General features: G+C 42.9%; 1 protein-coding gene and 1 non-coding gene across 8 annotated transcripts; one reads left to right on the top strand and one right to left on the bottom strand.

Annotated features, from left to right (window-relative positions):
- On the bottom strand, positions 1-25,140 carry ACOT9 (acyl-CoA thioesterase 9). Of its 7 annotated transcripts, none has more exons than XM_078064843.1 (16): positions 24,998-25,140; positions 21,701-21,798; positions 19,548-19,583; positions 18,905-18,950; positions 16,849-17,019; positions 16,547-16,584; positions 12,212-12,295; positions 11,680-11,783; positions 6,187-6,260; positions 2,693-2,760; positions 2,032-2,143; positions 1,779-1,869; positions 1,518-1,603; positions 1,025-1,112; positions 727-877; positions 1-303 (listed from the first exon to the last, which is right to left on the bottom strand). In XM_078064843.1, the coding sequence occupies exons 1-16, from the start codon at positions 25,018-25,020 to the stop codon at positions 230-232; spliced, it is 1,344 nt and encodes a 447-aa protein (XP_077920969.1). In that variant the 5' UTR covers positions 25,021-25,140; the 3' UTR covers positions 1-229. The 7 variants fall into 7 exon arrangements, with proteins under 7 accessions (XP_077920969.1, XP_035929870.2, XP_077920970.1 ...); XM_036073977.2 differs by having other exon boundaries at positions 19,557-19,583; XM_078064844.1 differs by lacking the exon at positions 24,998-25,140 and adding an exon at positions 24,707-24,893.
- Positions 10,550-10,622, top strand: TRNAE-CUC (transfer RNA glutamic acid (anticodon CUC)). The gene has a single exon. It is a non-coding gene; the product is annotated as a tRNA-Glu (tRNA).
- Positions 25,141-27,101: the final 1,961 nt, after the last annotated feature.

Genomic DNA, 27,101 nt, shown 5'->3' with positions numbered 1-27,101 from the left:
TCACAATTTAAATTGTCTTGAGAGTATTTATTGTTTAATAACTCCTCCTCCCTCTGCCCCACCCAGCTACCCTCTCGGTCTGCTTTTCTGATCATCCTAAAGGCTGAACACATTCTTCTCTCTGGAGGACAAGAATAAACACTAAAGCCAGGGCACGTGATCAGGCCTCCCTCAGGTTCTATGTCAGTGTGGAGAGTTGCTCTTCAACAGCATGGTTTTCCTAGGACTCCTAGTCCTTTCTCAAGTTCACCGGTACGCTCATAGAACTGAAATGCCGCTTCCCATCTAAATACAACATGGACTCTGAAACACAGAAGAGAGAACCGTGAAGAAACCCGCGGAACCTTACAAAATCATCATACAAACACAAGACTACTTGGGAACACAAGGACAGCAACGAGCGTGCAAAACGCACTGGGCGTGCCCTGTGGGGCCGGGGCCGTGCAGGGCTCCTGGGGGAGTGGGCCTTGACTCTCGGCCCTCTCCTCGGGCCAGGCCAGTCTGACCACCAGTGGCTGCTTGCAGTTGGCCCCAGCCCCTCCGACAACAGGCAGGTCGGGCAGGGCATCCGGGCCTGCAGGGCTACCGCCCCTCAACAGCACAATCTTCTAAAGACCCGCTCTTGTACTAACAGGCATCAGCACACTTCCTGCAACAGTTTAAAAGAAGAAAAATAGCTTTGAAAGTTCTTCCATTCATTAGGAACAAGCAGACATTGCTGCTCACCTCCGTACGTTCTGGGGAAAACCAAGGGCACTTCTTTTTCCGACATGAACGTGAAATGAAAGACGTTGGTGGTCATATGCTCTTTACTCTCAAGAGAGGCCACTTCACTGTGTACTCGGACTTGAATGTAATTGTCCTGAGTAAAGCAAACCTAGGAGATTCAGACATGACAGTTAGTCAAGGGCACTAGCAAGGGGGGGAGGCAGTCTTAAGAGAAACAGTGGCTTTAGAAAAAAAAAACTTCTCTTCTAGGCCCAAATGATAAAAAATTGTCTTTCATCTCTCATCGCACACCTACCTGCGAAGAAAGAAACAGCAACGATCCAACATCTACGGGTTTCTGAAACATGATATCATCTACTGCGACTACAAACGGTCGGGAGCCACTAACAGACAAAAGGCAGAACTGGGGTCAAGCACAAAATGCAGATGATCTCTATTTCTCCCCTAACAATCAGCTGAAGCAAAATTTAAATGATCAAAGAATAAGCCTAGGGAAGGGGGAAATAATCCTACCAGTGAGAAATGGTAAGTGATGCCCCTGAGACCAGATCACCCCTCTACCTTTTCCCTCCTGCCGATCATCACCCCTTCTCAGGTCATTAACGTACTGAAAAAGGCAGAGCAACAGCCTTTGAAAAGTAACATCAAAGGCAGCTGGTATCACTGAAATACTTATTTAATAACAGAGCATATGCCCCAACACATACAGACTGGTCCAAAGTGCTTCAATTCAATGGGGTAGTACACATTGCTTCTCAGAAGTTAAAACCACCTTCAATCTAACTCACCCAAAGTTACAAGCAGTAGCCCATCCAAGTTCATATGCTTTCCTCATCAGGAAACCACCAAAGATCCGATTGAAAATGTTGCGCTCCTATTGGACATACAATAAGATTAACAGACACAAGCTCATGGCCACCCTCAAAGCCAGAAGGAAGGAATGCACAGTGCTGCAGAACGGAGGTCAGTTTCACGGTGTGTCAGATTTTACATGAGAACCACGAATGCAAGTTATCCTATTTAAAAGATTTTTCATTAACTGACAATACCTGTGGGTGGCAAACTTCCAAGCTCTTCAGTTTTGAATCCTCCATCCACACTGCATTGGGGGGCAAAACTCGACTTTGAAAACTTACAGTCCTGTACAAACGGAGATTGAGTAAACCTTGTCAATGCCACGGTTTTGCTGCCGCAAAGTAAAATATTTGCAAACAACTGCCAGTATGCTGAGGCAGGCGTAACTGTGGAGCGGGCCGGGGTGTAAATGCTCTTGCAGCCTGCAGTCTCACCATGCTAACTTACTTCGGATCCAGCGTGTGAAGAAACATCTCATGGATAGTATTCCTTTCCTCAGCACTGGGAGCCATTTTCAGTAACGACTTGGCACTGAAGGCAACCCTTCTCCCCTTGTTCACTGGAACACAGGACAATAAGGAGCTACAGTTAGTTGGGGGGGGTCACCGAACAGCACTGGGGTTCCTGACCTGGGCTGCCTTGGACCCTACAAAGGCAGCATTTCTAGATTTTGAAAAGCCCACGGGAAATTCCACATATATCCCACAGAAGGCTGCTGAGGCTTCATAATGTGACTGGCGATTCTTTGCCTCCAGATGGAAATTATACTGGCTCAGTGTGGGAGCACTTTTTAAGACCACACGTAAAGACCATCCTGACCTACAGCCCTGACCAGCTGTTATTTTACTGATCCATTTCCCATTTTATTAAAAAATGAGAAAGCAAATTATTTTACTTAATGAATATTGTCTAATTGATAAAACTGTTCAAACTACTGACTCCAATGGAAAAAAAATAAGGTATTTTTAATTTCAATAAATTCTTGGCATGAGTAAGACACGTGACTGGCATGAGGAGTCCATCCATACTCTTCCACAACCTCCTCTGCAGTACAGGTAATGGGCTTTTTAAACTGTTATCTTTACATTATAAACAAATTAATATATACATTCTCCTTGTCTAAAGAGCTCTTCTTCCTCTGGGCTTTCAGGGATGAGTGGATTTACAAACGCCGGCCTAAAGAGAAGAAAAGAAAAGATTACAGCTTAAGAGGTGTCATTCCCCAGTAAATATGGAAGGTGAACAATTACCCACTCGTTTCAAAAGTCTTTGCTGCTGGTGTTGGGTAATGCTGCCTGACTGCTTCCCATAATAACCCTGGAACAACTGGGGAGCTTTCCAATTACGGACCAGTCTGTACACTAGAAAGTTCACATTTATAAAAAGGATACTGCCTCTCACCAAAAAATTTCACCTGATGGCGGTAATGAGGAAATAGTGAAAATAGGCCGTAGAACATTCTACAGGACACCTGGCCTGGACTCTTCAAAAAATGTCAACATCTTAAAAGACAGAAAATGGCAGGGGGACTCTTTTTAAAACACATGCTAACTACATGCAGTACATGATCCTTGATCAGATCCTGACTCAGGGGAAAGGGCTATAAAAGACATCCTAGGGACAAGTGGCAAAGTTTGAATATCACTTAAATTTCTTGGCTACAATAAAGGCATCGAGTTTGTGTAGTGGAATGACCTTATTATCAGGAGGTACATGCTGAACCGTCTATGGGTGAAGTAGTCTCAAAACTTATTTCAAATGATTCAGGGAAAGAGCGTCCACGTGTGTACTTATAGAGAGAGGGCCAGAGAATAAGGCTGGAGGCAAAATGGTAATCGGTGAATGTAGGTGAAGCCTTTATGAGTGCTCGCTGCATTATTCTACCTCTCCATAGGTGGCAAAGTTTTCAAAACGGAAACGATAGAAACAAACATACTGAAATGGCAGCTCGGAAAATTCAAAAGCATCAGCTGTGAGAGAACCTTTAAATCCCGCCCTTTCCAGAGCTGGCAAGGAGCCCCAGGCCAGCCAGCAGCAGCAGGAGTGAAGAGTGGGTGGCTGCATTCTACGCTCACATCAGTCACCAAAGGATGGTTTGATCCTAACTCGCTCTTCCGCATCAGCTCCCCATGAAGCAGGAGAGACTTCTCATTGCAGACTCCTCCTTCAAGTTTCTAAGCCAAATTAGACTCCCCACAGGCCCCTAGACTGTCCTGTACCAACAGCAATCCTGTTCCATTCCCTCCCACCCAGCACCACCCCAACAGTTTGACAGGATTTCTCCGTTTCGTCACCTTGGGCGTGACTGCTGGTTAGGAACCAAAAACACAACTTCAGAGGAAAAAAGTAGAAAGCCAAAGCAGTCAAAATCTGTAAAGTTCAATCTGACTTGGAATTGAGGGTATAAACTCATGAGGTTGGGTGTGTGCTTGTTGCTTTTTAACAGACATCCTAGCTCTGTCCACTGAAAAGGCTTAGAGACAGTGACAAACGAGTAACAACGTACAGTTCTGGTGCCCGGATTCTGGTCTCTAAACACCAGTGCTCGCTAAGGGGAACCCCAGGGCTCTGTGGAGAAATGGCTCATTCCAGGCCTGAGGCGGGAAATGTATAAGATGAGCCCAAGATATCCCACTGTACCAGAGAACAGGAAGACTAGCAGGGAAATATCAAAAGAGCTTTCACAGGAGCAAGCTTAAAGGGGCTCCCACCGCCCAAAGATGGTACACTCTGAGCACCAGGAAGAACAAGGGCTGCAATTTACTGAAATACATACCATTAAAATCCATGAATTCACAATGACACTTTTAAAAAAGCCGAAAAGTAGACAAACCATGTCATCACTAGCTAGTCAAGCAACTCATTATTAGGAAAATGTGTAAATAAAGGGCAAGAATGAAAGAATCCTCACTTTCCTTTACAAACCAAATTGCCCTAGCTAATAAAGGAAAGCTCTTCTTTCCAGAACTCCAGGTAGTAAATATAGAAGACAAGACAGGATTTAAGAATCATTTACATCCCTTAATGATTAAAGCAATGATTAGCAATGGCGTTCAAAGCACTGGAGAAAGACTGATAGGGAGCTAGCTATTCACAGGGTGACAAAGTATACTCGGGGTACACCCTGCACCCTACTAGAGCCTGCAGATTATTGCTGATCATAAGAGGCTCAAGTGAACCCTATAATGAAAAGACCAGTTTAGTCACTACTGAACCGCCACGCACCAATCTTGGCATCGCTATGAGTGGGACAATCTGTACCTCCTGATATGATACGACATGAGATACATTACAATTTGAGATACACAGATCTCATCACCTACAAGATGCTCTCATCAAGTAAGCTGAACCTGAATCTAACCAAGGCTTTAGATCTAACTTCAGTTTAGAGAAAATACTAGGGATAGAGAAACAAGTAAAAAAAAAATACCATGAGGAAGCCAGGAGACAAATCCAGAAAGTTGGACACCGTATGGAGGACTCCATCTGGCCTTTCAACAAATTAATATAAAACACTAAGGGGGCAGCAGGGACACACAACTATTTTGGATTAAAAAGCCTTAAGAGATCATACAATTCTGTGAATACACTAAAAGTCATTGAATTGCACACTTTCAATAGCTGAATTGTATGGTATGTGAATTATATCTCAATAAAGCTATTAATAAAACAACACGCTTAAGGGACATAAAAATCAAATGTAGTATGTCAATTTTGTTTGGATCCTGACTCGAACAGATCATTAAAATGATATCTGGGGGGGCGCCTGGGTGGCTCAGATGGTTGAGCGTCTGCCTTCGGCTCAGGTCATGATCTCAGGGTCCTGGGATCGAGTCCCGCATCGGGCTCCCTGCTCCTTGGGAGCCTGCTTCTCCCTCTGCCTCTCTCTCTCTGTCTCTCATGAATAAATAAATAAAATATTAAAAAAATGATATCTGGGGAAAACTGAATATAAATTGACCATGAGAATATATTACGAACTTACTCTTATTTTTGTTAGGCACGCTAATGGTAATGTATTTATTTAGGAAGATATCCTCATCTTTAAAGAGATGTCTACACAAAAGTATTCAGAGATGAAAGGTCATTATGTCTGGGATTTGCTTTAAAATATAACAAAGAGGGCGCCTGGGTGGCTCAGTCGGTTAAGCGACTGCCTTCAGCTCAGGTCATGATCCTGGAGTCCCAGGATCGAGTCCCGCATCGGGCTCCCTGCTCGGCAGGGAGTCTGCTTCTCCCTCTGACCCTCCCCCCTCTCATGCTTTCTCTCTCTCAAATAAATAAATAAAATCTTAAAAAAAAAAAAATATAACAAAGAAAATAATATAGTATGAAGAAACAGATGAAGCAAATATGGCAATAAAAAATGTTAAAAATTCTAAGTCTGATGGGTATATGGAAATTCTTTATAGTCTTCTAATTTTGCTTTAAAATATAACAAAGAAAATAATATAGTATGAAAAAACAGATGAAGCAAATATGGCAATAAAAAATGTTAAAAATTCTAAGTCTGATGGGTATATGGAAATTCTTTATAGTCTCTCTAGTTTTAGGTCTCTTTGAAATTTTCAAAATAAACAATTAGGAAAAAAGAGCAGTTACCCTTTATTTTCAGAATCACGAGCCACCATTACAAATGTTGCATCCAAAACAGGACAAAATTCATTGCCATGTAACTACAGAACAATGGAAAGAAAATACAGATGTAAGAAATGCATTTACTGGGAAGACCTACTACAATTCTAACAGCTAGCATGCATGCTTTGAGAAAGGCTGCAATTAGAAAAAGAAAAGTGCATTCATTAACCACCATCTGCAGAACTAAGCTCTGGGTGAACGGCAGCATGACCAAGGAGCCTGTCGTGTGGGAGAGGAGAGAGACTTCCTAAAATTCAAACAGCATCCAGGTGAGAAGGGCTGGGATGGCCACGACCGACGGGCTTTGGAACCGCGCATGACTGAGACTCAAGGGCAAGGGTCACAGAGGGACCCTCTGCATCAGCATCATTTAACTGTCCAGCAGCACGCAGCACCCCAGCGTTCTTCACGCCTGCCGGTCCTCATGACGGCACACAGAGCCAGCTGAATGGCCCACTGGTCTCACAGACATTAGTGTTTTCAGTGTGCCAACGATGAGGCGAGGATCATGATAATCCTGTGGGTTGAGGGACATATTTACAATTGCACAAGGCTTTGAGGTTTTAAGGTATTTCTTATCCTCTAGGAGTCTGTACTTCCAGGGAAGTTATACCGTGAAGTCCCGTCATCAGCTGGGGGTACACTAGGCTCGCTCGTCCACAGACCTCACCCCTCGTCCTCCTCCCTGCTGCCCGTTCAGGCCCCTATCACCCTCCCCCTCAACCTTCTTCCCGCATCTGCTCTAAGCCTGCGGGCACTACACATAAAGCCTTCCACAACACAGCCCAGATTCCTCTCTGGTCGTTCACCGAACAGCCCCCTCACACCTGCACCTTTTGCCCTAGCTGACAACTTGGAGGTCCTGGAAGTGCACTCGCCCTGTCCAGGCCTGTGCCTGATGCCTTCCTCACAGCTGCCCTCCACAGGACACTCCTCCCCACACCTGCCCCGTCCCTCCTCCCCAGGCAGAGGCCATCATTCCCTCCTTGGTTTGCCATGAGAATGGGAACGAAATTCTCTCCTAAAAGAGGCTCTCAATATAACAGAGATGGATAGCACCCCCTATTGGGAGCATTTGGGTATGTGTCGAAGAGGTTTTGGTTGCGACTTGAGGGACGTCGCTGGGGGGGCAGAGGTAACCTAGACACCTCACAACGCAGGGGACTGTCCTGCATCACTAAGAATCTTCCTACATGCAATGCCGACAGTGTCCCTGTGGAGAAACGCTGCACGATGCTTAAATACTACAGACCTCCTTTGACTTACCATGAGATTACACGCCAACACACCCATCATAAACTGAAAATATCATTAAGTCGAAGTGTGTTTAATACACAGAACCTGGAGAACATCACAGCTTAGCCTAGCCTACCGTACACGTGCTCAAGAACACTGACATTAGCCTACAGTTGGGCAAAACCATCCAACACAAAGCCTATTTTATAACAAAGCACTGAGTACCTCAGGTAATTGATTGAATACAGTTCTTTCAGAATGGCTGAATGGGGACAGGCGGGTTGCAAGCTATGAGTCAGCTACCCTCACAATCATGTGGCTGCCTGGGGGCCGCGGCCACTGGTGTGCTGCGTATCACTCGCCCGGGAAGAGATCAAAATTCAAACTTCAAGGTACAGTTTCTACCGAACGCTCTTTCACACCATCGTAAAGCTGAAAATCAGAAGTCAAACCACCCTAAGTTGGGGACTGTGTGTATATCACAGTCTTGTATATACATGACTGACTCCCTATTGAGGACAAAGACCGTTTTTGCTCACATTTGCATCCCTAGCACTTAGCACAAAGACCGGCAGATAGCAGGTAATTGCTGATGGATGAATTAAGGCAGAAAATGACTGAGCACTACTAGAATGTAAGCTCTAAGAGAATGAAACTTCGTGTAGCTCACTGCTGTATGCCTAGCCCAGAACAGGCACTCAAGGAACAAGGGCTAAGTGAATGAGAAATGAATGGATGTCCGGAAGTGGGCTAAGCGACTCATACCCAGATGCTGTTGTTAAGACATGCATAGCCTGGTAGAAGACAAAAAGATGTGTTCATACGCCGCTTGGTGGAGAAGAGATTCGCAGGTGCCAGGAGAAAGGATCAGAGCAAGGATACTGAGGAATGAGTCATGGGGAAGGAACAGGGGCTGTGAGCTAGAAGGACAAGGGAAGCATCCGAGCATGAGGGGATCCGGAAGCGCAGGTGGAATGTGGATATGTGCAGCCAGAGCATAAGCATTTCAGGCAAAGAGAAAAGCATAAGCAATGATACTCATCCAACCCACTGTTTAAATTATGGTTTACTATAATGAACACCTAATAGTGTCAAGCATGCAAAAATGAACAACTCTCTACTCCTGGAATGTTCAGAATGTCCAGCAGCAAGCTCTAGGAAATGATAAGTTGGCGGGAATACAGTTGGAAAGGTAGGTGGGAGCTAGTTTATGGAGCATCCTGGATCCCAACTAGTCAAAAGAGTTTAGGCTTTAATGCACAGACAATGGTCACAGAAGGTTTTTGAGAAGGAAAGCAATGTGATTTAAGGTCGGCTCTGGAATGTCTAACTGGTAAAAATCTGTACAGTTAACAGAGAGACAACAGACTAGAGGCAGGCAGACTCGCTAACTAGGCCCCTGTGTTTCATTCAAGGCCTTACTGCTTCTTGTGTGACAAGAAAGAACTCTGGTGAGTTGTTATGGGTGATGAATTTGCAAGACTTGGCAAAAGGCTGTGTAGGCAAAGGGGAAAATGGAGGAGGATCAGGATTGGAAAAGAAGCTAATGTACTCAGTTTGTAACACACTGGATTTGAGGTAGCAAGAGCACATGTAAGGGGAGAGATGTAACAGGCGCTCAAAAGATAGGTCTGAACGTCAATCCCAGAAAAGATTTGGGACCACGTCCATAGTAATGATAATAAATTAACATTGCCAACATGTGATTAGTGGTCATTGTGTGACAGGCAATTGTACCAAGTAATTAAAACGGTTGGGTTGTTTTTTCATTCATCCTTACCAAATATAACATGGTACTATTTCTGCGTCCATGTTACACTTGAGAAAACAGAAGCTCAGAGAAGGTAAGTAATTTACCCACAGTCACATGGCTAATAAGCAGCGGAGCTGGGATTTAAACCTACAGGTACCCAAACCAAAGGCAAAACACCTACCACCAACCTTCCTCTCTGGAATAGAAAGGATCACTCAGGTCTTGCATTATTAGTCAAAATGGCCAATGAGAAACACAAACTTAAAACAGAAGTTTGTACTTGTCTGACATTAATTTTCATTGGTTCTCTCCTTGAAATAACTCCTGCATCTCTTTTCAACCTATTTGGCCAAGATTCAAATTACTAAGATTCCCCAGAAAGCAGGTCCTATGGCAGGAATCGGAGCAGGGTAGGAATCAACCATGAAGGTAGCTCAGTCGGTTAGGTGTCCAACTCTTGGTTGCAGCTCAGGTCATGATCTCAGGGTCCTGGGATGGAGCCCCGTGTCGGGCTCTGTGCTCAGCGTGGAATCTGCTTGAGATTCTCTCTCCCTCTCCCTCTGCCCCCACTCCACTCTCTCTCTCAAAAATAAATAAATAGATGTTAAAAAAATAAAAAAAAAGAAAACAATGTGCACAAATCATAGCAGCATCCCCTACAACCTTACTGTGTTTTGTTCTAAAAACAGTGTTACTGTCAGTTACAGCAACATGGGAGTTAAAGAATCCAACTACTTGTATATAGCATCAAATAAAAAACTACCTAACCATTCTGACAAAAAACTTTAATTACTGCAGAGCAAGGTGCAGACTTTTTCCAAAAGGTGAAATGCTTCATCGTTCCAGAAAAGAAAAAATGTTTCTGAATAATGGGCCTACTGAATACCCTGGCGTAAGTGAAGCCATTCTTTTTCTCCCTTTTTTATTATTTATTTATTTTTTGAGTAAAGTTGACACACAGTGTTACATTAGCTTCAGGTGTACAACACAGGGATTCAACAAGTTTATCCATTATGCTATGCTCACCATTCGTACTCTGAATTATCTGATTTCTGTGCTATTATCCTCTTTGAGGAAACTTTTCCTGTCAAATTTCTTGATTTCTTTATAATACCTACTCTGAGTTCCGCTCATTAGAGAGGCTGTTCCTAACTGCTGTATTGGTCTAAGTGACTGTTACGGGTTGAACAGTGAACAGTGTCCAGCAAAAAGATATGAAGCCCTACTCCTCGGTACCTGTGAACATGTCTTTACTTGGAAATAGGACGAGGTCATACTGGAGTAGGGTGGGGCCTCACTCCAATATTACTGATGTTCTTATAAGAAGAGAAGAGGGGCGCCTGGCTGGCTCAGTCAGTAGAGCATGTGACTCTCGATCTCGGGGTCGTGAGTTCGAGCCCCACGCTGGGCATAGAGATTACTCAATAAAAAAAAAAAAAAAAAAGAAGAGAAGAGACACAGAGACGCAAGAGGAAAAGAGCATGTGGCAATGGAGGCAGAGACTGAAGTGTTAGAGCTGCTAGCCAAGGAATGCCAAGGACTGCCAGCAAACCACCAGAAGCTAGGAAGGAGCAAGGAAGGATTCTCCCCCTATAAATTTTAGAGGGGTCATGGTCCCGCTGAGGCCTTGATTTTGGGCTTCTAGCTGCCAAACTGTGAGACAAGTTGTTTTAAGCCACCTACTTTGTGGTACTTCGTTACAGCAACCCCAGAAAACTAAGAGTGACCAGTACCATTCATGCCTAATGTAACTCAGACTCTTGTGAAATTCTCTGGGGCAAAACCAGAAACAAGCACCTTAATATGTAGCTATATATGATTTGAAAGTAATAAACACTGAACATAAATACCAAATAATGTGTCAGTCTTTATACAGGAGGAAGACGTTAATAAGCTACCGTTTACAGGGTGCCTGGGTGGCTCAGTCAGCTGAGTGTCCGACTCTTGATTTTGGCTCAGGTCATGATCTCAGGGTCCTGAGACTGAATCCCTGGTTGGGCTCCCGGCTCAGCAGGGAGCCTGCTTGAGATTCTCTCTCTCCCTCTGCCCCTCCCCCCACTCGCTTTCTCTGTCTCATTCTCTCTAAAAATAAATAAATCTAAAAAAAATAACCCACCATCTGCATGGAATGAACTTTTTTTTTAAAGATTTTATTTATTTGACAGAGAGAGACACAGCGAGAGAGGGAACACAAGCAGGGGGAGTGGGAGAGGGAGAAGCAGGCTTCCCGCTGAGCAGGGAGCCCAATGCGGGGCTCGATCCCAGGACCCTGGGATCACGACCTGAACCAAAGGCAGACGCTTAACAACTGAGCCACCCAGGTGCCCCATGAAATGAACTTTCAATTCTTTTTCTAGAAGTGGTGAGCTATATAGCTGTCTATTGATAGATAGGTAAATACGCTGTTCTTCCACTAGGCCTAGCTGGCTGTATTGGAACAAGCAGGCAAATTTTAGATGAATACACACCTGAAACATTTGCATCTTCACTTCCATGGATGTCTTCCCAACCCAGCTAACGTGGCCACTGAACTTAATGTCCTGTTCTGGGCTTAAGCTCATCTTCTGCATATCTGCAAAACAGAAAATCAATCTGAGTTCACACCATACCCCAAATTTTCTCTATTACAACTGGAAAATTTCACTTGAAATTCTGGCAAATTCCACCACATTTCCTCTTTTCTTTTTTTTAGTCTTCGAAACGAAAAACAACTTTTCTGACATAGAAAAGAAATTTGTTTATCTTTTTGAAAACTGCAGACAATGCAAAGAATATAAAAAATAAAACTGGAATCATGCAAAACCCTTCCACTCAAAGATTATTATAATAAATATGTATCTTGGTATATAGCATTCTAGACATTTTCATATATATATATATATATATATATATATATATACATAAAAATTCCCTCATAAAAGGAAAATATTTCCTCTAATTTCAATAATCTCTTATAACCACTGAGAATTCTAATGACATACAGAAAATAATATCGCTTACCAATCTTGTCCACCAGGGCTGTAACTATCGACAGAGGAGACATCTTAGCGTCATGAATTCTGGTGTGCATGTAGCAGATAAGAACTGTAAGAGAAGAGAACCAAATAAAGGAAAAGCAAAATTATTTCTCGTCATTTACAACTGACTCTCTGAAATTCTCTCGTTTTGAAGACCCAACCCCCTATATCCCACTAGTGGTCTTATCTGAGGACCAGAGACTTTTCATACATTGAAGAGATTTGGGGGTTCTCTAATCTGACTGCCCACTCAATTTTAGATTTGGTGAAGAAACCGAAGCCCAAAGCCCAAACCCACCAGGTGGCCTGTCACCGCTGCACAGAGACGCAGTGCCTCAATTACAGAAAGACCCCAGCACATGAGTCTGACAGCATCAGACATCTTCAGAAAAGAGAAACAAATCACAAGGACTCAGCTCTTTTCCCTCTCTTTCCTAATCGTAGAGCAATTATCTCGCTTAAGTTATTCCTCCGTCCCCATAACGCCCTTGGCTCCTACACTACCTTGCGGCTATCTGTGTACCTTCCATACTTTAATAAGTTTAGCATGGCTCTGTGCACCTTACAAATAACAACTCATTTAAAGTTGTATTATACTCCTGTGTTTGGTGGCCTCACTGCTTCCCCATGATTCATTCAAACTTGTATCATCAGCCCTCAGGACCAGGGTCTGCACCCAACAAATATTAGTTAAGTGACAATAAATCCTTTCCATCCATGCACCTGCTAAAGGATGCCCTGGGGGAGTGAGAGGCTGAAGGCAAGAAAGGCCATTTAAAAGCCTCTCTGGTACCCATAAAATAAATCGTATGCGGCTGACCTATGGCAGTATCAATGGAAATGAAAAGATCCTAGAGTTAAGAAGAAGGTGCACTTGACAATAGTGTAATAACCCCAGTGAAGGGGTGAAGATGGTACACCATTCACTGAAAAAGAGAATATGAGAAGAGCAGAATGGACTATTTTCAACATGTTAAATTTGAGAAGCCTATGGCGTATCCAAATGGAGATGTCCAGTTGGACAAATTGGTCTGGAACTCAGAAAAGCATACTGAGAACAAGTGAAGCATTGGGAGTAATTGAGATTACTTATAGTAAGTGTACAGATAAGCAAAAAAGGGCAGAAAACAAAACCCTAGGGATAACTAACATTCAAAAGATCACCAGAGAAAGAGGAACTCACAAAGGAGACTGGGAAGGAACAGCCAGAGAGGCAGGAGGAAATGTCCCCAAAGCCCAAGGATGAGTTTGACAATATCAGGAGCCACAAAGGGGTCAGGTAAACCTTGAAGAGCACCCATTAGATCAGGAAACAAGGGGGCCAATGGAGAGCTTGGCAAGAGCACTTCAGTGGCACAGAGGAGCAGAAGTCAGAACACGTGAGACTAGGGGCGCCTGGGTGGCTCAGATGGTTAAGCGTCTGCCTTCGGCTCAGGTCATGAACCCAGGGTCCTGGGATCGAGCCCCGCATCGGGCTCCCTGCTCCGCGGGGAGCCTGCTTCTCCCTCTGCCTCTCTCTCTCTGTGACTCTCATGAATAAATAAATAAAACATTAAAAAAAAAAAAAAAGAACACGTGAGACTGGGAAGGAAACAGGAAGTCAAGATAGAGAGGAACTAAAAGCAAATTACTTTTTCCAACTCCTTCCAGAAAGTTAGCTCTGAAGTGAGAGACAAAGTTCAACAGTGTTGTAAGGAAAAGGGATTTTACCTACTTTTCCTTATAAGATGGAAGAGCCTTGAACATGTTTATAAGTTAAAGGAAATGTGAAGTTGAAAAAAGGCTTGAGATATGAGAGAGAGAGCATAGGTGATAAGGCAAGTTGCTGGAAGAACTGGAAAGAACAGAATCCAAGTGAACAGGTGAAAGGAATTCAACAGGAGCCAATGAGGAAAAAAACAGGGTAGAGGCAGACGAGTCTGTGTATTTAGGGACACCTAAGTAAACTGAAGTCAACAGTGTGTGTGTGTGGTTTTTTTTTTTTTAAAGGTCAGTGAGAATGTTTACCCAAGTTCATTTATTTTTTAAAAATTTTATTTATTTATTTGAGAGAGAGAGAGAGAACAAGCGAGAAAGAGAGCATGAGCCGGGGGAGGGGGGGCAGAGGGAGAGGAAGAAGCAGGCTTCCCGCTGAGCAGGGAGCCCTACGCGGGCTCAATCACAGGACCCTAGGATCATGACCTGAGCCGAAGGCAGATGCTCAACCAACTGAGCCACCCAGGCTCCCCTAACCAAGTTTATTTAATCTGAAGAAACAAGCAGCTGGGTGTTAAGCCTAACAATGGACTTATGTCTATATTGTAGAAGTCATTAGAGCCTTTCTTTAAACCCTTTCCCAACAGCTCAGTCCAAAAGTCATTAGTAAGAGCAAGCAAGGTAGCCCAGAGTAGGATGTTGGAGCCCAAATGGGGTCAGGAGGACATAAAGAGAGGAGGCAACAAGAGCAATGGCCCAGCGTGTTGTAGGCTGAACACAATGAGGATGGTGACCCTGCAAAAGGGAACCTAGTATGAATCCCAGTGAGATGACGGGAGCATCCATGAGGGGTCCGTGAGGGGACAGGGCTGGCAGAGATATGAAATTAGCTTCATGCCAGGGAAATTGATAAGTAAATGGATTTAGGATAATGGAGCCAGCTGGAAAAGGAATTACAAACATGAAAAGGGAAGAAATGAATGAACCTGTGGTGCTGAACCAGAATTGGAACTGTCAGCGTAAACCCATCATTTTCATAGATAGATAAACAGACAGAAAGACAGACATGGAAGTAAATATATGTGCATGTGCACAGATGCCCCACCTCGTCCACTGAAAGGACATGGGAGCAGTGACACCCCATCAGCAGGGACCACTCCCAACACAGATATCTTGGTTTCTAATGACCATTCGCCATCAAAAAGAACCAGAGCTCCTTGGAGATTTGGATGATTCTAGGACTAAGCCAGGGAAAGTACAAATAAGCCTAGAATGTCTTCCTGTGCCAGAAAGTGAGGAAGTGCTCAAAGAATGATAGGGACACATAAAAAAAAAAAACAACAACAACAACAACAACAACAACAAAAAAAAAACAGTCCAGTCTGAAGGGATTGGGACAGTCCCGGCACAATGTAAGCAGCACAAGAGATGAAAGTGACATTATAATCCATTCAATGAAATAGAAATCCTTGAGTCCATACTGATTTTAAAATAATAAATTAGGGGAGCCTCGGTGGCTCAGTCGGTTAAGCGACTGCCTTCAGGTTCAGGTCAGGATCCCAGGGTCCTGGGATCGAGCCCCACATCAGGCTCCCTGCTCCGCGGAGAGCCTGCTTCTTCCTCTCCCTCTGCAAGCCACCCTGCCAATCTGTGCTCTCTCTATGTCTCTGTCAAATAAAAAAATAAAATATTTTTTTAAAAATTAAATAAATAAATAAAATAATAAATTGGAGGTCTGACAAGAAATGGACTGTTTATAAGGTCTGAATTTACCTGCCTACAAGGTACTTATTCATTACAAAGGGGGAAAGAGTAACTTTACAGTGAAGAAGCCTGGCGGACACCACCTTCATCAAGGAATCAAAGTTAATATCCCAGTAATGGGACAAATGAGAATTATGTGCCAGTTGATGAGAGGCAGTAAGAACACATCATCCTTCCTGTGATGTTCCTGCCAAAGATGCAGGTCTCAAATCCAATCTTGGGGAAGCATCAAATAAACCCAAATTGAGAGAAATTCGACAAAAGAACTGGCCTATAACCTTCAAAAGTTTCAAGGTCATGGAAGTCAGAGACACACTGAGGAGCTATTCCTCACACAACAACTAAATGCAACATTTGATTCAGAACTGGATCCCCTCTGCTACAAAGGACCACTGGGGAAAGTTGAATGGGGTCCGAGGATCAAAGAGTCTAAAGTAGCAGGGTTAATTTCTGGATTTTGATGGCTGTATTGTGGTTATGGAGGAGAATGTCCTTGTTTGTAGGAAATAGTAATGAAAACCATCGGGGGTGATGTGCATCACATCAGCAATGTATTCTCTTATATGACTCAGAGAAGAACAATTCTTTGTACTGTACTAGCAACTTTTCCATAAATTCAAGACTTTTTGAAAAGTTATTAGAAAGAAGAATTAATGAGATTACAACTGTTAAACAGGAATCTACATTTTCAGGGAAAAAAATTATGACAATTCAGAGGTAACAGAGGCCCTTCTTTTACTCCTCTTTTAGAATATCCTCAGCTGCGCAAGTTAAAGAATTAAAAAAGCCCCTCTCCAGCCAAAGGATTCAATGTATAGCTGTAAATATCTACTTAGAAATGCTAAAATAATACCAGTACCTCCTAAGCTGTCAAGGTCCTCAAGAATCCTGCCAAATCTGTGAAATAAAGAAAACTGTGATTAAATGAAAACCATGATCATCACCCCTTAAAAATGAAGAACACAGTTTGGGTAGATGAAAGGTTCTAAAATTGAATGGGGTGATGGCCGCATGACTCTATGAATATACAAAAAACCACAGAATTGCACACGTTACCTAACTGAATAGTATCGTGTGGGAATTACATCTCAAAGTCACAATAATGAAAGGAAATAAAATAAAAACAAATAAATGACGCAAATAAAAAGAGTGCTGTGTTACCTTATGGTGTTTTGAACAGTCAAATATTTCTCTCGTAATTCAGGCTGACTACCCAAAGGCAAGAGAACCTCACTATAACTGTCTCTCATTCTCCTGGGTGGCAGTCCTTTCTGCGACTCAGCCAAAAAACTCTGAAGTAATTTTCTTTCCTCCATTGCTTTCACATGGTCTCTGAGAAGAAAGGAGGCAAGCTTCATGAAACACAGAGGCAGCTGCTATTCCATGTGCCAGTGACATTCAGGCAGGTCAGACACCATCAGAGGAGGAAAATGAAGGTCTGGACCTACCTCATCCTCTCTTCCTTCCCTCCCTCCCCACCTGGCACTTGGTGGAATTAAAATGTTTCTGTTAAAATGTCTTGGGCTTGTAGATAAAAAAAAAAAAAAAAAAACTTATAAGTGATACAGATATACCCAAACAAACCATATATTCACCTCATCAAAAAGTGTATTCAAAACACAGAATATTTGACATCCAATTAAAAATGCAGCGAGGGACACAAATATACATGTGGACTAAGGAACAAAGTGGCCACTGAACTCCATCTTCCCATTTCTCACCTCGACAATTCTCGCATTCTCTGTGCCCCAGCTCGCTCTCTCTCTCTCTCTGCCTTCAATTTCAGGAAAGAGAGACAGAGGAAGAAAAATGGAGTATATCCAAAAGAAGTATGGAAGGCAGAGCAAAAGGTAAAGAGGAGGAGAACATGAAAAGGAGATGGGAAGGGAAGAAAAAAGAAGAGATGATTAAAGTGGGACAGAAGAGAGAGAAAGGGGAGAGGAAACTAAAATGTTGACAATATCATTAATTCAGACGTCTTTCTAAGCTTCACTTATGAAGTATTATTGCCAGAAAGGTTTAGCTTACCAAAAATAGAGGGGGTAGAGGAAAAAGTTAAATGGCACCAGGTAAATCCTAAATATGGAACATTCTACATGACATATGGCTTGGCCTCTTTAAAGTCAAGCTCATAGAAAAAAAGAAAAAAGGAGGGAGGATGATTGTCTACTATTCTAGATTAGGGGAGACCAAAGAGTCATAACCACTAAAGGCAATATACAATCCTTTATTGGATCTTGGTATTTTTTTAAAAGCTGTAAAAGACATTTGGGGAACGGGTGAGAAATTCTGAATAGATAAGTAATATAATATTAGGGAATTAGTGTCAGTTTCATTGTGTAAGAGAATATCTTGTTTGTTAGAGACACACAATTGCTGATTTTTGTTACACAAGAGAATATATTTATTTATTGGAGATATATGCTGAAGTGTCATGATATCATGATACCTATAATTTACTTAGAAATAGTTCAACCAATATATGCATACTGGCAAATCTGGAGAAACATAAGTATCCAATCAAGATGGTAGGGACACAGGTATTCATTTTTTCTACTTTGCAGTAAACTGAAAATTTTCATATAAACAGTTAAAAAGAAGTCATTAGATAATTTCTACACAAGAATAGATTATTTCATGACTAGTGACTGCTTTTTCTTTTTATCTCATTTTAGTCTCAAAATTCGGTACACCAAGAAGGATATTATCCTATTTCACAGCAGCGAAATACTGAGAGACCAGGTTAACTGTGAACTGACAAGAAGCAATAAAGGAGTCAGGTTGCATGAAATAGAAAAACCGAGAAACTTGGGTTTAAGTCCCAAACCCTGATACTTAATTATTCAATCTCTCTGTAACATAACAATAAAAAAATTAAAAAAAAAAAATTATTCAATCTCTCTTGAGTTTCAGTTTCATCATTGGTAAAAAAGACAGGAACATACACCATAAGCATGTCACAAGTTTTGTTGAGAATCAGTGAGGTAATATACCTGAATGCACTTTGAAAAATGTAGAGTACGTGTAAATCACATTATTTTATGACAACAATGCATCCAATGATGAGTATGTTGGAATGTTGGTCTTCTCCCCCAAGTAAAAAAAATACCTCTCAACCCATTTCCGAACACAGGGCCCCCTCCGTCCCTACAATGAGACCATCAGCTGGGCCTACATACAGCCTAGCCTATAGGGATAAAAGAAATTGCATGCCTACCTCCAGTTTGTGGATGCTCCTACTATCTCCCGCAACTTATCACGAACTGAAACAAAAATAAAGAGGTCACTCCAAGAAACAGAGAAAAAGTGGAACTGGATTATGGCAATGAGTTCAAGAACTATGAAAAGCAGTTCATGCACTCAGAAGCTTTAAAGAATGATTAATTTCCATTTAATGCCACAACAAAGAGCTCAGAGAAGGGATCAAGCCTCTGCTTCCTAAAAACTTGAGGCAACTGTTGTCTCCTTCGTGCAGAAAAGAATACTCTTGTGCCAATCACTGGGATTTACTTACATAAACAAAAAAGGGTAACTCCAATTATTCATCAGGTGGGGCAGTATCACAGTCAGTAGGAGTCCCTTTATGATGGAGATATTATGACCCAAATCATCATCTCGCTTCTTGTAGGCAGTAGTAGATCAGATTGCTTAGTGCAGAGACTAACACTGATATCCAAGTCTCATTCTGATTTTTTATACTATCCTAATTGTCAGAAAAGTTTAAGCCACAAAAATGAAGCAAAGATGTAAATCAAGGATAAGCAAAGAAAAGCAATTTAATTTTAGTTAATGCTCAAAAAGTGCAAGAATGAATTAATGCAAAAACAAATTAAGCACTTAAAAAAGTTGATACTAATTACCACACACACCGTGATTCACATGTATAGGTGAACATGCTATATGGATAAAGGGAAAATAAATTAGATAAGTAGTGGAAATTGAAGACTAAAAAATAAATCTATATGATTTCATATAATGTGCTAAGTTCGGGACGCCTGGGTGGCTCAGTCGGTTAAGCGTCTGCCTTCGGCTCAGGTCGTGATCCCAGGGTCCTGGGATCGAGTCCCGCATCGGGCTCCCTGCTCCGCGGGGAGCCTGCTTCTCCCTCTGCCTCTGTCTCTCTCTCTCTCTGTCTCTCATGAATAAATAAATAAAATCTTTAAAAAAAAAAAATAATGTGCTAAGTTCATGTTTTTTCTAGCATTTACATGCATTTATATAGGATTTATAAAATACATATTCCAGTTATAGGAAATGAACTACAGCAATCCTTGGTCCTTCAATAACTAACTGATCAAAACAAAATAAGGTTAGATAAACATGCACTTTAATGAAAAAATAGTTGATTTTTCTGTCAAACAATTGTTACACACCATAAATTTGGTACAAACTCTAATTACAACTAAATCATAGGGGCGCCTGGGTGCCTCAGTCAGTTAAGTGTCTGACTCTTGGTTTTGGCTCAGGTCATGATCTCAGGGTTGTGAGATCGAGCCCCACACCAGGCTCTGCGCTCAGCCTGTAGTCTGCTTGGGATTGTCTCATTCTCACTCTGTCCCTCCCACTACTCTCTCCCTCTCTCTCTAAAATAAAATAAATAACATCTTTTTTTAAGATTTTTAAAAATTATTTATTTATTTATTTGACAGAGAAAGAGCACAAGCAGGGGCAGCGGCAGAGGCAGAGGGAGAAACAGGCTCCCCGCTGAGCAGGGAGCCCGATGTGGGACTCAATCCCAGGACCCTGGGATCATGAGCTGAGCCGAAGGCAGACGCCCAACCGACTGAGCCACCCAGGCGCCCCAAATAAAATCTTTAGAAAACTACTAAATCATAGAGAACTGCAAAATATACAGGCATACCTCATTTTATTGCACTTCACTTTATTGTTCTTCACAAACAGTATGTTTTTTGCAAATTGAAGGGTTGTAGCAACCCTGCGTCAGTGCCACTTTTCCAACAGCATTTGGTCACTTCGTGTCTCTATGTCATATTTTGGTAATTCTTGCAATATTTCAAACTTTTTCATAATTATTATATTTGTTATGCTGATCTGTGACCAGTGAGCTTTGATGGTACTATTTTAACTGCTTTGATATGTACACTGTTTTTTTAGACATAGCACTATCGCATATTTAATAGACTACAGTGTAGTGTAAGCATAACTTTTAAATGCACTGGGAAACCAACAAATTGATTTGACTCACTTTGTTGTGTTATTTTCTTTATTGCACTGGTCTGGAACCAAACCTGCAATATCTCCAAGGTATGCCTGTAACCACTAGGAAATTGTGGACTTATCTGTGACTTTTCTTCCCTCCTGAGCTCCTTGAATAAAAGAATGGTCAGAAAGCATACCAAACAGTACACTCGCCGATCCTCGCTGACATAAAATCATTATTACTAGTTTAGTTAGTGTAAGAAGAAAGGTGGGTATTGAGGGCCAAGAAAAAAAGTAGAAATATATACATATATATATATATATATATATATATATGACAATATGAGGATCAGATTATATATATATACACACATATGTATATAATAAATTTGTACCTTTTCAAGAAGCCACAATTTTAATTATAATGAATACTCCTAAACTGATATAGACATCCATAGTTTGCATATCAGACTAGTAACTGAAATTAACTTCAACTAAGCATGGATTAACAGCATCTCTAACAAAACTATAGATTAGGAGCATTTAGTTGCTACAAATGAAGGGCCCATGTCTTACTTATACAGCAGGTGTCTTTTGTGCATGCTTTCCCCTTTAGTACTGATACAAGGAAGGTGGATATCATTTAACTGAAAGAGCTCCGTCTCCCAGTCTCCCAGGAACAAAAGCTCAAATTCTGAATGTGGTTTCTACCCAAAGCTATACTGAGTATTTTATACATGAGAAGTTCTACCGTTAGTATGTCTCATTTGTCCTAAACTACCTATCTATATGCCTCCCAAGTAAGACAGGGTTTTTTACCACGTGGGTCTAAAAGGTAAACAGCCATGCTTGCCTTCATGCATATGGATGACTCTCTGTTTCTCCGGATTCTGGGATCCTTGAGTCAGTCCTCTGCCAGGAATAAGCAGCCCCTTGTTCAAGGAACAAAACCTACAAAACAAGATAAAACATACTGGAGTAGGTTCCATGGCTTCTTGGCAACCCCAAAGACCCGCCCCTCCTCCCAGAACACTTGGCCAATCCATATCCTTAGTATATACTTTCTTGTAAGGGTCTGTACTTGTTTCTCCAGTGTGTGTATATTTGCATATGATACTATTCTACAAATCATCTCTCCAACTAGAGTAAACATTTCATGAGAGCAGAGACCAATTAGCTAACAATCTACAAAATAAATAAAAGATATCAACCAGGTTTAATGGATTTACTCTTGCTTTTTTATTAGCTTCAGAAGCCCAGAATCAATTTGGTAAACAGCTGAGTAAATTAATTATGAACATTTATTATTAATTATGAACATTTATTTTGTTCTTTATTCTCACACCATAAGCTCAAGCCAATTATAAGTTAATGAATTTGAAAACAGAATTAGCCCTTTCCAGACTCAAAGAGAATATTTATTGGACTGGGGCAGAAATCTCCTAATCCCCAAACAAAAAAAAAACTATTTGCCCAAATGTGCCTAGCCTAGTCTGCCAAAATAAGTTAAGTTGGTTTTAGTTCACTGTTTTAAGTGTTGACTCCCAATCACTCACTATCATATCAGGGATAACACACATACAGTGTCAGAGATTGACAAAGCAATTTGCTGATTGCACAGCTGAAGAAAGCAAGGCACTGAAGAGGTCAAGAACCCCAAATACTGTTACTCATTCTAGTTCAAGTTACTAGTAAATTCTTACTACCTCATGCCAGGACAAGTGAGGACTAACACCCCCACCCCCCCAAAAAAGTTTCTTCATCTGTAAAATGGGGTATAGTATCTTATCCTACAGGACTGTCATAAGGCGAAAGAAGTTCCTATACACACATGCACACATAAATGCATCTGCAGGCAAGCTGTTTTTTGTTGGTTTTTTTTCCACAATCTCAGGCTACTTCCCTTTTATATATGCAGCACTGAAGTGGAGGGAGCGGAAGAATGGTTTAATCACTACCCAACATCTCATCACCTCAGAGTTACTGGCTTATCCCCTGATAAGCTCTCCGGAGTTTTACAGCGAAATCCCTAGGTAGGCCTTTAGAAGAAACTGTCAAGAAGCTTTGGGACATTCAGGACTCTATGATTGAACCTTTCCAATAAAAGAAGACCAAGGAGGCCAATCTCTTCATGGCTTGCTTAGGAAGTCACAGAAGTCACCTTAGGTGTGAGCAAAGTGTCTTAGCTCTGTTCCGGGTCCCAAGCTTAGGGCAGGTGTCCAGGAAGAGCTTTCAGGACACTAGCAGGCAATGCCACTCATATGCCCTCCACTCTGGGGAAATGCCTCAATTTAGAAACTGAACAAATTCAGGTGACTCTTTGGTGAGTCTGGGGGAAAAAAAGAAGCTACAAAGATTGCCCACTTGTCAAATAGCCTAATCATCTCGAACAGTCTGTATTCATTTATGAACTCTTCCACTCACTAAACACTAACAGAGTACCTGCTTAATTAAGGTTCAACAGAATTTACAAGAAAGGAATGCAGGTTTATGGGAGTTCAGGGCAAAGAAAGAGACTTCCAAACTGGGGGAGAGGAGATCAAAAAAGGTTTCCTTGGGAAAAGGCACATGGCAAGACCATGCAGCTTTTTTTTTTAAGACTGATTGATTGATTGCTTTGACAGAGAGAGCGCCGCGCACAAGCAGGGGGAGCTAGAAAAGAAGAAGCAGGCCCCCCGCTGAGCAGGGAGCCTGATGTGGGGCTTGATGTGGGGTTCGATCCCAGGACCCTGGGATCATGACCTGAGCCGAAGGCAGACGCTTAACTGACTGAGCCACCCAGGCGCCCCAAGACTGTGTAGCCTTGCAGAAGGCCCCTCACATCATGTCCAATATAAGCTAAAGCCAACTGTGGCCCTTCCTGTAATGTAACACTGTCTAAATAGTGTTAACAAAGCTTTTCTTTTTTAAGTGCTATGAGAGAGAGAGAGAACCTTTTTCAACAGATAGCAAGATCCACAGGGACAGTGAGAGAGAGAGAGAGAGAGAGATCCAGGATCCCCAAGAGAAATGATAGAGTTCAGTGTCAGTGAGCACCAGTATGGCCCACACCGAGCTGGTGCACCTGTAGCGGGATGATTCCAAACGCTGCAACAGGGGGAGGCCCCTGGGAACCTGGCCAGGCACAAAGAACCTGGGGACAGCTGGAGTGCTCGGGTGAAAGGGGCTGGGGGAGAGCCAGACTTGCCCTAGAGTCCCTAGGCGTTAACTGTGCAAGCTGGCATATGACACATACAAAAAGGCATCCTCCTTGTCCAAGTAGCCTAATCAAGCCCCCCACCACGCCCCCTCGCTGCTCATTAAAGGTAAAATTTAGATCAGCACCGAAGGCCCTAGGCACACAGTCCTGACTGAGGTCCTGACAGCCCAAGAGGTACCCTGAAATCTCTGCGCACATTATAATACACTTTACCCAGAGTCCAAGCGGGTCAAGCACTTAACCCTAAAAATGCTCTCCAAAGGAGGGCAAAGGGCTGGAAAGTTAATGTGGAATCCTAAATGCTAGCTATCCGACAAGGGGCTACCCCCAAACCACACCCCTGATGAGCAAAGAGAAAGGAATCTCAGGGAACACCCAACTTCCTCCCTTAAAGTGCCGCTTCGCTTTTAATATCAAACTCTGCTCCAGAAGCCTTTAAGGTGGGGGTCGCGGCGCCCCACCCTAAGCCAGACAGCACCCGTCCAGGCGCGGTTGCGGAAGGTGGGCGCCCCTTCCCATCCGGCCCCCCTTTCCGCCCCCAAACCCTCGCATTAGTCCCTCCAGCAGGCGGCCGGCTCCTTCCGCCCAGGCCCGCTAGCAGCCCGGAGCGCGAGCGTGAGCGACCCCAGGACGGCGCCACACCTGCCCCCTGCTACCTACCGCAGCGCCGCCCGCCTCATCGCGCTCCGCGGCCGCGCGCGCGACCAGAGACCCGGGCCACGAGAGCCGGTCCGCTGGGGAAGTTGAGGGAATGGAGCGCGCGAGCTCAAGCGCGAGCGGGGGACCAGACCTCGCTCCCCACCGCCGCACCCTCGCGGAGCAACCGCCCGGGGGCGGAGCCTTGCTGCTGAGGGTGGGGGCTCGCGGCGGACCGGGGGTGGTGCGCGGCGCCTGCAGCCTCTGTCATTGGCGGGAAGCCTGAGTTGGAGGACAGGCCAAGCCCGCCATTACCGATTAAAGGCACCACGCAGCATGGACAGAGTGTGACGTGGAGGCCAGAGGTTCTCGGAGCTTGTCTTCGTTATTCCGCTTCGCCGAAGGCCGCGCAATCTTGACCCCCATGCCTGGGCTCCCGGTCTGTGGTTCTTGCCCTTAGCTGCGCGTCGGAATCTTCTGGGCAGCTTTCCGGAATACTGATGGCCGAGCCCCACCCTCTGGGGATTCCTATATAGTTAGGAGTCCGGTCCGGCCTTCAGGACGTCTAAAGGCACCCCGAGGTGATGCTTACATATGCGAAGTTAGAAACCACTGACCTAAAGGGAAAAAATTGTTTCTTTTCTTTTTTTTTTTTTAAGATTTTTATTTATTTATTTGACAGAGCGAGAGAGCACAAGCAGGGGGAACAGTAGAGGGAGAGGGAGAAGTAGGCTCCCGGCTGAGCAGGGAGCCTGATGCGGGGCTCGATCCCAGGACTCTGGGATCATGACCTGAGCCGAAGCAGACGCCCAACCATCTGAGCCACCCAGGCGCCCCAAAATTGTTTCTTTTCTAATCTCGGCCTGCCCCCTAGTGTTTGAAAGTTGGAGATTTTGGCTGGCCCAGAGCTATTCAAGGCCAGAGAGTTAATATGATTTTACCCTACGACCTGATTCTCCATTTCATTCAACGAATTCTTATTAAGCCGTTTGCAGTGCGCCAGACGCTGTTGTAGATGCTGGGGATGCAACAAAATAGACAAAAATCCCTGCCCTTTGGGGGCTTACCTGAGAAGGAAAACAAGTCAGCAAGTTAGCAAATAACATAATTTCAAACGTGGTAAAGCAGTCTAAAGAGAAACAAAACAAGATAATGAGAAAAGATCCTTCCAGAATATACACAAATCTTGACTTTCCCTGAAGATGTTTATTTCCTAGGAGGCAGGGACCATACTGCATGCTTTTTATGATACCTCATGCTTAGTAAAAATGTGTCCATTTTAATTAAGCTGGCTTTTTTTTTTAATCACTTCATAAATTACAAACGGAACATGGTCTTTGGCTTTGTCTTTCCTCTCTACCTACCTTTCCCTTTTATGAGACCCACATCCAGAAGACTCTCCTTTTGGCCATCAGGAATACATTCTTTCATTTTTGTTCATATTGTCTGTACCTCTTCAGTGATGGTTTTGATACATTTTGTGTCACTTATACTTTTTAACACTCTACCAACCTAACACAGTACAATAAATATTTTATTGAATTACACTATTTTTCTTCTTTTTACTTTTGGTTAAAGCAAAGTTAGATGCAGAGAGAAAAATTAAAGAGAATTTTTCAGGTTACAAAGATGGTATAATAATGGCTAGTGACAGCTTATAATTTTTGTGCAATCCAGTCACCTTCCAACCAGACACATTCTCATCAGCATATAAATGGTGTCAATTTGGACCAGAACAGCTGAAACCAGGGACTCAATGCCATGAAGATGCCTTCTTTCCATCGCTTATCTTCACTTCCCTTTGCACACTGGCCTCATTCTTTTTTCTGTGTATAATAGCATTCTCCACATAGCAAAAGAAGTTCCTGAACTTTACATCTTATAACCATAGCCACATGCATAGAAACTCAACCAAATTTCTGTGTCCCAAGTAAAAAAATTCCTGAAAAGAAAGGGGATTGAGAAGTATAAATTTCCCATTATAAAATAAATAAGCCACGGAGATGAAAAGTACAACATAAGGAATATAGTCAATAATATCTTAATAACTTTGTGTGGTGACAGATGGTGACCACACTTATCGTGGTGAGCACTGAGTAATGTATAGAATTGCTGAATCAATATGTTGTATGTCTGAGACTAATATAATATTTTATGTCAATTAGACTTCAATGAAGAAAAATTCCTGAGAAGGGATTCACTGGCCCAAGTGGGATCAGGTACACACCCCTGGACAGGTCAACTGTGGCAGCAGCACAAGGTCATATGATTGGCCCATGTGACTTACCAGGAATCCCATCTGCCAGAACCATGGTCAAGTACTAGGTCACAATCTACTAACATGGCTATTTCCAACAGTCACTACATGGATAGGGAAATGGAGCACTTCTTAGAAAAGGAGTGCTGAGGGGCGCCTGGG

This window comes from Halichoerus grypus, chromosome X, assembly GCF_964656455.1.
Source record: "Halichoerus grypus chromosome X, mHalGry1.hap1.1, whole genome shotgun sequence".
NCBI classification, from domain to species: Eukaryota; Metazoa; Chordata; class Mammalia; order Carnivora; family Phocidae; genus Halichoerus; species Halichoerus grypus.
This window is presented reverse-complemented; position numbering and strand designations above follow the sequence as displayed.

Coding starts and splice junctions, on each gene's coding strand:
- ACOT9 (XM_078064843.1), bottom strand. CDS start 25,020: ATGCTGCGTGGTGCCTTTAATCG. Junction 21,799..24,997: donor CTGCGTGGTGCCTTTAATCG/GTAATGGCGGGC, acceptor CTTGTTTTGTAG/GTTTTGTTCCTTGAACAAGG. Junction 17,020..18,904: donor GGAGCATCCACAAACTGGAG/GTAGGCATGCAA, acceptor CTTTCTTCTCAG/AGACCATGTGAAAGCAATGG.